Genomic DNA, 9,793 nt, shown 5'->3' with positions numbered 1-9,793 from the left:
GTCCTCTATTCGTCCATCCTGTATTCATTTATCCACCCAACAACCCCTTTTTCAGCCCGTATCCATCCATCCATTCGTTCTACATCCATTTCGTATCTATTTATCCATCTTGTATCCTTTCAGTCATCCTGTATCCATCTATCCATCCTTCGTCCATCCATCCATTAATCAAGCATCTAGCCGCTCATGTCCATTTCCATTTTATTTAGTACTCTTATTTTTTCCTGATAAAGCGTCTTTTTTCCCTGAATTCCCATTTACCAAGAGGAAAGGCACCTTTTTCCACCTGCGTATGCAATTTGCAAGAGTTTAAAAGGTGAACTTGAAAATGCCACTGGCTTCCATTCACAGCCCTTTCTGTGCCTGATAAGCTGTCTGCCAGTCTGCTGGTTTTTTTTATTTGTCTATTTGAGATAAAGAATCCTAATTCTATCACTACTGTTTAATGCCAGTCGACATGTGGTGCCTTCTCGGCTATGGGTAGCCAAGGTGTGATTAGTGTGGAGTTTTTCCAACAAAAGCTAGTGTAAGTGATTTTTCCAGTGATGAATAGATAAAACTAATCTTATGTAATGCAAGTCATGGCGCTTTCAAAGGGTGATCCTTCCACGGATGCTACTGAAATAAAGTACTACGAAATGGTTTTTTCCACTTCATGCCAAATTTTGTGATGCATCCACCTCTAGAGGGTGGAAATGGCAAGCTCTCTATTAAGAATCTCGTGGCTAAACTCCCCACTTCGATTGTTTGAACCTTTTACTTTCAAGTCATTGATCTAGTCAGAGTTGATAAGTCGTCTGCGTGGTTCTACCATCCCTGCATCTATCTTGCGTGCACTTATTCGGAGTCTGCCCATTCAACCTTCCCATCTATTCCTCTATAGCATCATTCATTCCAACCCCATTAACACTCTCCATCCACCATTCCAGCCATCTCGCATTCGCCAATCCTTCCATTAATTGGCTTGGTCTATTTTTGTTGCTTTCTAGTCCCATTAATTCCTTCTTTTATACATCATCCCGTCTTTGAGCGTCCACCGCTGAAATTAGGGCTGTCGATGGTAGCGTTCAACGCGCTTTGAGAGTTTAGTTTTGGACAGCGCGAACAGCTTCTTTTAAACTTTAAAAATATTTTTTTTCAGGTAATTTTTGTTTGAAGTCATGATCTCCCATTAAGTATTTCTGACTTTTTTAAAAATATTGTGTCATCGCGTCTGAAAAGGTCTGGTGATTTTTTACCTTAACTGTTTTTTCAACGTTCTATTAAAATACTGTAAGATCAAAGATGACAACTTCAACCGTTTTGGCAACTTTTTTTTTTTAAATTTAATTTCCTTTTTGCTCACCCCATGCGACCTCGCTGGCTATTAAAAGCCCCAATTTCCTTCGCTCCTTTGAAAGATTTATAAAAGGCGAATGAGGAGGAAGGAACTAGAAAAAAGGATTGAGTAGATTTTATTTTCGGAGGGAGAAATGTCTCATTCTTTACCACCACAACCTCCGTCACCACTCAAGGAGACGCAAAAAATGCCCTCCTTCCCACACGCATGCACGCTCAGCTCACGATTTATCCTACCAGGTTCTCGCTTCCTAGCTTGCCCTCCCGCCTATCCGCTTGCCTGCTTACCTGACTGGCGGGGTAGCTCGTTCAGAGCTGTTCTTTTTTCACTTTTGCTTTCCACCCAACGGAAGCTGTCACGTCAATGCTGCGCCTTCGTCCGCCCGCTAGCGAGTGAAAGCGCACGCGCTGAAGTAGAAACAAAAAGCGGAGGGCTGCGTGGAGTGAGAGTGACGGGGCGGGGGCACGCTCACCCCTTTTCCTTCCTTCTCCCCTCTTACAATTTGTGTGCGTGTGTGTGAACGCAACTCCGCTGTTCTTTCCTCTTCCTTTTTAAATTTTCTCTTCTGTCCCCCTGGCAATCGCGCCCCTCTCTTTTCTTTTTCTGTGAACATTGGGAAGTGAAAACAATGGTAATACTGGCGGCTATACGAGACTGTGGGGAGCTATGTGGATGGTTTGTCGAGTAACCTTTTCACTAATGGATCTACCTGACCTCGGTTGCTGCTGCTGCCGCCCTGGTGAAGGGGAATGTGCCAATTTGCGCGTCTGCATTAAGATAAATACATTCATGCGTACACAGGCGAGTAGGCAGACGGGCAGGTAATGGAAGCTGTGTGTGTTCGTGCATTTTTTACGCTCTTTTCACTGACAGCTTTGCGTGAGTGTGTGCATGTGCGAATGTGAATGCGAATACTTCCAGACTTATCAAATGTGCTAATTTATACGGTTGTGCACTGGGCACTCTGGCGTGATATAGGGCGCAAGTGATGTTCTCTTCTATTCTACCAATTAGTCTTCCTCTGCCATCTTCCACCTCATTGGTTCTCAATCTCCTCATCTTGGATCTAGACCTGTCCCGGATCCATTCCGAGTCTATGCATTCGTCCGTCCGCCTGTTCATCCATCTATTAGTTCATCCCTATAGCAGTATTTCCCTTTACCCACAAACTTTACTTAAATCTTAATCGACTACTTTCTGACGTGTGTCAAATTGTCAATGGCTTCTTTTCACACCAAAACGCTGTTCAATTTACAAGCTTGTCCATATTCTCTTCCACTTTATTCTTGCTGGCTTAAGCTTTTCAAACTACCGAAGTGTGAGTTTATGTATCAATAGGAACGATTGTATTCCTGTGTTTGTCTGGGTTAAGATTTTCCCATTACAAGGCAATTTAATTCTAGTCCTCTTGTTCCCTCATCTGCATTAATAGCTCTTCGAAGACTGTCTAGTGTGTTGAAGACCTAACGCCACCACAGCCACCCTTGAAGACAAAATAAAGCCTGTTAGTCTCCAACACAGCTTTTTTATTAATGACAGAGGAAGTCTGGACGTTGGAAAGACCCGCGTGGATGGGGTCTATCATTAAAACAAACATTCTCGTATTGTTGGCAATATTTTTACGGTAATCGTTTCAGAAATGTTTCCTCCTGGCATAACATAATATGCCTTAATTCTTGAAGTTCACCATCTTTCGACTTAATTGATTGATATTTTGAAACTCATGCCTTTTTAGAGATTTTTAAAGCATCTGCTTTGGGATAATGATAATGTTAAAATTAAGTGACTTACGGATCACCTCAATTTTGTAAAGGACTAGATACGTCATGATCCATGAACTTTCCTGTCATTCTTCGTAGTTTTTATCCCAATAGGCGAGCAGGCATACAGATCCGCTTCTATCACGCAATTTTAAAGCAAATCCGTCTGCCTTCAAAATGCCATGGCCTATCCAAGTTGAATTGCTTCTAGCTCCAGTCACATTTAGTCACCAACATCGTATTATCGAAAAAATAATACCTAAAAACAAAAGCTTCTTATTTAGTTTTTGCCTTCTTGTCAGACCAAGTGCGGGAAAATTTTACCGTGCCTTAGTGCACAGCTTGCCCCCCCACCCCTTCCCTCCCTCCTTTGGTGTGTCACCTGTGCTCCGTCAAAATTTCTCATCAAACTTTGCGACTCTCCTGTCTGTGGATTTCCACTGCCTTTTCTCACAGTTCATCGTCATACGCATACACACCTCTCAATTTTGCCTCCAGTAAAAAAAAGCTTCTTCCTCTACCTATCCGCTTGTGTGTGTGTACTGGTGTATGTGATGACGTCTGGTTCAAAGTTCACTCTCCTATCGCTGATGGTAGTGGTAAGATAGTGCGCCTTATGTCATGATTTTGTGAACAAAGACAATTATGTCAAGTGGTGTGATGATGGCTTTACAGACAGCCTTCAGTTATGGGGAATCAAGAAGATTGACGGGAGAGAGGCGATAGGAGATGGATATCAATAAAATGTGTACTGCACACACACACACAAACACACAAACATCATGCCGTATCTGCAAATGAGGCTGAATAAAATAAAATTGTTAATGAAATTACATTACCCTGTTTCAGCGCACAGGGAATATCAATGTTTCATGATTTGGTAAAGAGATTGCTCCACTTGGAAGAGGTTTTATTCCGTAGGCGGAGAAAAAGCCACCATTTTTAGGCGGGAAGCGATGCGAATCCTGCATTGCCCTTTGGATCTCAATCATTATGGTGACGTAGGTGAATTTAGAGTACTTTATAAATCACACTACAGTAGGAATGATTTAGCAGATCTGTGATTGTAATAAATGTTTTGTTCTGTTGCTGGCCTATTAGATTTCGCCAAATCAGACTTGAATTTTTTTCTCCACTTGAAAAGAAAAAAGGTCTAAGTGCCATTTTAAGCATATGTGAACGCATACTTATGACAGCCTTACTTGTAAAATAGTTCACCAACAGTTTAGTAACGTAAAATCTAATTTATTTTGTACATTTCCTCTCACTCCAATGTAATGTCATCAGTCTTACAAAATACGCTTTTACTAAGTGCGTTCTAGTAGTGCTCCACCTTCAAGATTCCCAAATTCCAGTGGTGGATTTGAGGGTGTCAGTCAAGTCTGCGGCCTATTCTTAAAGACAGCAAATGCACTCTTCTGTCAATAAACTTAATGAGGTTATCAGTGAAGCTGTTGTGGTTTGATTGAAACGTCTCGGTCTACACACTGGTCATGATTAAAAGGTTTGGTTAAATCGGGCGCCCATATTTAGTGATACAAAAATTGAATCACGTATGGCTACGCAAAAAAAGTACTGGCAATCTTTTGCTTGGAAGCAGAATTTAAAATTCTTATTCTATTTAATTGTCTTTTAAAAATGCTTCATGTTGTTAAGTGTCTCCCGTTATCAATCATCGTCATCGAGCCCCTGGCATCTAGGAGTGGAGGGATGGAAAAAGCATTTTAGCCAATCTGCTTAAGCTTATGAAAACATCACAGCAAAATTCACAACTCGGAATTTTGATATTTTAGTCATACAGGCAAAACCATTACCAACAATTGATGGGAACAGCGCCTCCCCTTCCTAATTTCGTGGTGGCCGTTTATTTCCCTCTGCTTCTGCTGGCAAAATTTTTAGCTTACTCTCGCCTACCATAGCGTGGTGTTTTTTTCTGTGGGCGTAGTGGGTTGGGGGTGGGGGCTCTGAACCCCCGTGTCTGACTTCCTCTTGCTTCCTCGCCCTCTGTCTGTCTGACTGGCCTCTGCCTACCACCCAAACGCAAACGTGCATGTACGCACACACGCGCGCATACACCGGTGTTTTTCTGTCAACTTGCAAGTGAATTTAGTTAACATAAATTGTAAGACGGCGCTTGATATAATTTATGCCTCTTTCAGCTGGTTGGTTTGCTTCCTTGCTGACTAGCCAACTGAGTGATTAGTTGGTGCGGTGTGGTGGAAATTAAGTGTGGCTGTTCCTTCGCCCTGGTTGACTGTTACTGTTGTCACCGGTGCTTCTGTTGCGACGCGTGTTTTTTTAACCAGTGTGATCGAAACACTGGCTTTTATGGTCTATCCAAGTGGATTGCTATGATTCACCATCCCTGCGACAACGATGGAGATGGTGATGATTGATGGTGCGATTTATTTATGAACCAGTAACCCCGACCCTGATGGTGAGATAGTGGAAGAATGTCTCTTGTGATTGCTATCATTTGGAGTAGAGTTTATCATATTATTTGTAGTTGTTCACTGAGGTAGTAGATGCTCCAACGGCGAAGGTGGATAAACGCATAACTTACCTGATCTTGTGACAATCCGAATGCTAAATTCATATTGAGCACTCATACAGCCTCTTCAATGACTAATCTTCTAGTTTTGAGATTAAACTTAGGGGTTTCCTTTTTTATTCATTTTTCTCGTCGTGGAGCCCTTGGCCGGCTAGATGGCTTGTGCGGTCCGTACTCATCGCATCAGCACCCTGAGGTGTATATAGGGGTGATGTTGCTTCCTCTTTGGTGCCCCTTGCGCTGTATGAGCTTCAGAATGGTTTTCAAAAAGGTGACAAGGTATGCTTTTATAAATTGCTAGTGGCGTCGATTTGTTAGATGGAGATTGTCATAACATCCTCGGGTTCGACACCTTACACTATTCTCTTGGGAGTTTATTAAAGGCTATTGCCTGATCGAACCAAAATCATCCGATCCGCTCCACATTTTTTTTCACCATCTTTGTTAAACATATTAAAAGTTACATTTTTTGCCATTTTGGACTTATGTGTGGCATTTGCCCTTATGGTCAAATTGTAGATTAAAATTTTAGGTTCCTATTCCGGTTCTTCTTTTTAAATTCAACCTAACGAGACACATTAATAGTGAAAAAATTCTTTCATTTTTTAATTATCGCTGCATACTCCGCGCAGATGTGCTTACAATAAAAATAAGCCCCAAATTTAATGTCCTATTAATACTACTTATGGTGTCACTAGTAGCGCTTTGGAAATTCGGAAGTTATGTAACTGGAGCAGCGAGAAGTGGGCATAAGCCGGCGTATCTCTGGTTAATTAGCGATTGTTTTGAGTTACTTATAACCTCAGGTACCAAGAAAACTCCTCTCAAGTCTCCATGTTGTCCCTGCTGTAGCCGGATTCTACGGGATGGCAGCCTATGGTCAGCCGATGTCCGGCCACTTCGGTGTAGCCCCGCCTTCGCCTTACGCTGCACCTTCAGCGGGTCGTCACTTCGCAGCTGCAGCGGCAGCAGCAGCAGCTGTGTTGGGCAGCTGCTTCTATCCAACTCGCTCTCCACCTGAAGCTGCAGTCTTCTCACCACCACCACCACCGCCTCCTCCAGCAGCAGTGACATCGGGGCCCTCTGCTGTCCCCCCGTCCCTTTCCACCCCTGGCACCGGCACTTCCTCCGGTACTACTCTCTCGGCACCCGCTACGCCAGCTGCTCAACATTCCTCTGCATCTTCCGCCTCCGCTAGCGCTGCTGCTGCGGCTGCCGCCACTGCTGCCTCTGCCACCGCTGCTGCCGCCGCTGCTGCGTTGCTCTCCAGCCCTCTGGCTGCTGTTGCGGCTGCCTCTTCACCGTCCTTCACCCCCAAGTGAGTCAATGTCGCGCACGTCACACATGTGGGCCATATTTGACAAAAAGAAAATAAACTAGACTGCAAAGGCTAAACGTGACTAGTTTGCACCTATTTTACTTGCTTGTTCATTATCATCCCTGACTAATGCGTGGTACAAAGCCTCTTGAACTGCCACTGTGTGATGGCTAGTGAAAGGTGTAGAAAATGGAAAAATGAGGACCGTGGGATAAACTAGGCCGCGCAATGCGCCGCTTTATGATTTTTTTTGGTTTTGTAAAGCATCAACTTATTTGTTAGGACCACATAATTGCCGTCAAAGCGACAATTAACTGCACCAAAGTCAGAAATGGAAGTAAAGAAAATAATGTTAAATATTTAGATAAGAGATTCCGACTTGAGGTCGAGAAACATCCACAACCGACGAGAAAGGTCTCGTTTGTTATTTTATCTCCAAAAAAAAATATTTGAAACGTTATTTTTAAAACCATTCTGCAGCTTTCATTCATTCCCTCATTTTTTTTCATATTTTCGCATGAAGACAAATTGTAACTACTCTAATACTTATAAGTACGATTCGTTTTTGCCCCCTTTTATCCTTTGCTCTCCAAATTCCAGCATCTTCAATCACGTTCCGCCACACAACCGACAAGCAGCAGCAGTGCATTTCCTCTCCAGTCTCACCGCAGCTGCGGCAGCGTCGTCAGCAGCCTCCTCCTCCGCCAGTTCGCCCCTCCCACCCCCATCCGCGCCGGTGGCACCGACAGCTGCGGCCGCCGCCCCGCCGCCACCTCCACCACAGGCCTCGCCCTTCGCCGCAGCTTTGCATCACTCCCTCGCCGTCGCCACCAATGGAGCCAGCGAGAAAATGGACGCGAGCAGTCCACATGCCACCGCGCTCTCCCTTCTCGCCCTCTCACCTGCCTCGCCTGCTGCAGCTGCTGTTGCTGCTGCCTATTGGTGAGTAGTATGCATTCAAGCCTCGCTAACACTTCTGAGGTTTAACTGATGGACAAGAAGGGGTTTACTTCTATTTTCCTCCCATTTAGTCAATCAAAGACGGGTATGCAGTTCGGGTCCTCGATGCTAGCTGCAGGAGAGGCTCAGGCCGCTGGCTCTCCGCTAACCTACACACAGCTTCAACCAGCTTCACAACAGCATGTCCCACCTAAGGACAGTAGCAATGTGGGTGGAGACTACGGAGCAGACTCAAGAGCTTCGCGATACCTTGTGGATGCTGGATCGTCGAAGAGGTGAGTTAAGGGTTAGATCTGAATCGACCTTGTCACAAACACCACTTTTAGTGATTTCTAGACCCTCAAAAAACATTTTTACTCATTATTTTTCACTTTCGAAGTCCTGCCATGCATATTTGTTCACTACTCAGGTCTGCTTCTTCTTTATATTTCTAGATGCACCAACAATCGATCCTCCAGTTCACTCAGTGGCGCTGGAGACAAGCATTCGCCCTCTCGAAAACTCATGCGCATTGGATCGGCCGGCAGTGGGGGTTCGCCACTTTCTGCAGCAGCCTCATCGCTAGACCAATGCTGTTCACCCGGTTCTCCACACACCACGGGTAATGCTAGTTCACCTTCTAAAGCAACGCAATCCACTTCTGCTTCAATCTCATCTCCAGGGCTGACGATTAACGCCGCTACATTAGCGCAGTATCGCCGTGAAATCACTACAGAGAACAGCGGAACAGGGGTGCCCACAAAACGGGTGCACATCAAGAAACCATTGAATGCTTTCATGCTCTTTATGAAGGAGATGAGGCCCAAGATTCAGGAGGAGTGCACATTAAAGGAGTCTGCAGCGATCAATCAGATTCTGGGCAAAAAGTGGCATGAATTGTCAAAGCCGGAGCAATCAAAGTACTACGAGCTGGCGCGAAAGGAGAAGGAAATTCACCGCCAGGTGTGTTGGCATCCCTTCTACCTCATCTTTTTAGGCATTGTTTAATTTTTACGGAAATTGAGTGCAAAAGGGCTGAAGAGCCACTGACATATCCCAAAGGTCATGACTTCCAGCGGAAGTACAATAGCAAAGCCTTCGCTACCCGCGTAACTAAAACGAAGAGTTGGACAAACAATCAAAGCACTACGCTTGTGAGAGCATCGAATTGACAATAATTTAAAGTAATAATATTGGCGTGGGATGCAGTAATTAATGGCATAATAGTTACAACTTAGGGAAGGTAATGCCACCTGTTTCGGTTTCGAAACAAAATTGGTCTAGCGTCATTTCGAAGAGGTTAATGTTAATTTTCAATCTGACAGCAAATTTCCTAACATTAAATCTCTATTGCAGCTCTTCCCTGGTTGGTCTGCTCGCGACAACTATGCAATTCATTCGAAACGCAAACGCAAGCGAAAACTCGCTGCTGCTGTGGCTGCCGCCTCGGCCATGAACGCGGGTGCAGGTGGAGAGGGTGGTGCGGGCTGTCGAGACCTATACGATGGAGACGGCTACTTTGGTGGAGGCAGTGGCGGGAGCGGTGGCTGTGGTGGTGGCTGTGGCGGTAGCACCTCTCTCAACGTCTCCACTTCCGCCGCCGCTCTTGCCGCTGCTGCAGCTGCAGCCGCAGCTGGTGTCGACCTGGGAAACCCCAAAAAGTGCCGAGCCCGTTTTGGGCTTGAGCAGCAGACCCGGTGGTGCAAGCCCTGTCGGCGAAAGAAGAAGTGCGTGCGATTTCTCACCGACGCCGAGTACGACGAAGCTCTAAAGGCCGGCAAGTTGCAGTCGGAGCCGTCTTCACCGCAACAAGTTGCAAGTAAGTCCACCGCTACCACCAGCACCGTAACGGGGAGAGCAAAAGACCAGTGGTCGGAGGCACACCA

The 9,793-nt window shown here is 45.1% G+C and overlaps 2 protein-coding genes across 2 annotated transcripts in view; both read left to right on the top strand. All coding sequences in view use genetic code 11, as the record gives it.

Moving 5' to 3' along the window:
- The window catches only part of EGR_05130 (hypothetical protein), a gene marked incomplete at both ends in the record, with an annotated part of 2,510 nt that extends 1,346 nt beyond the window's left edge, over positions 1-1,164 (top strand). The window contains one exon of the mRNA XM_024494379.1: positions 1,142-1,164. Within this exon, the coding sequence (XP_024351165.1) occupies positions 1,142-1,164 (23 nt within the window). The remainder of the gene's footprint in view (positions 1-1,141) is intronic.
- Positions 1,165-6,516: 5,352 nt separating this feature from the next.
- The window catches only part of EGR_05129 (Protein pangolin), a gene marked incomplete at both ends in the record, with an annotated part of 4,103 nt that continues 826 nt past the window's right edge, over positions 6,517-9,793 (top strand). The window contains 5 exons of the mRNA XM_024494378.1: positions 6,517-6,968; positions 7,569-7,910; positions 8,000-8,203; positions 8,363-8,870; positions 9,264-9,726. Coding sequence (XP_024351164.1) covers positions 6,517-6,968; positions 7,569-7,910; positions 8,000-8,203; positions 8,363-8,870; positions 9,264-9,726 — 1,969 coding nt within the window. The remainder of the gene's footprint in view (positions 6,969-7,568; positions 7,911-7,999; positions 8,204-8,362; positions 8,871-9,263; positions 9,727-9,793) is intronic.

This window comes from Echinococcus granulosus (genome assembly GCF_000524195.1).
Source record: "Echinococcus granulosus chromosome Unknown EG_S00036, whole genome shotgun sequence".
NCBI lineage: Eukaryota > Metazoa > Platyhelminthes > Cestoda > Cyclophyllidea > Taeniidae > Echinococcus > Echinococcus granulosus.
The sequence above is the reverse complement of the archived record's forward strand: the minus strand, read 5'-3'. Positions and strand labels throughout refer to the sequence as shown.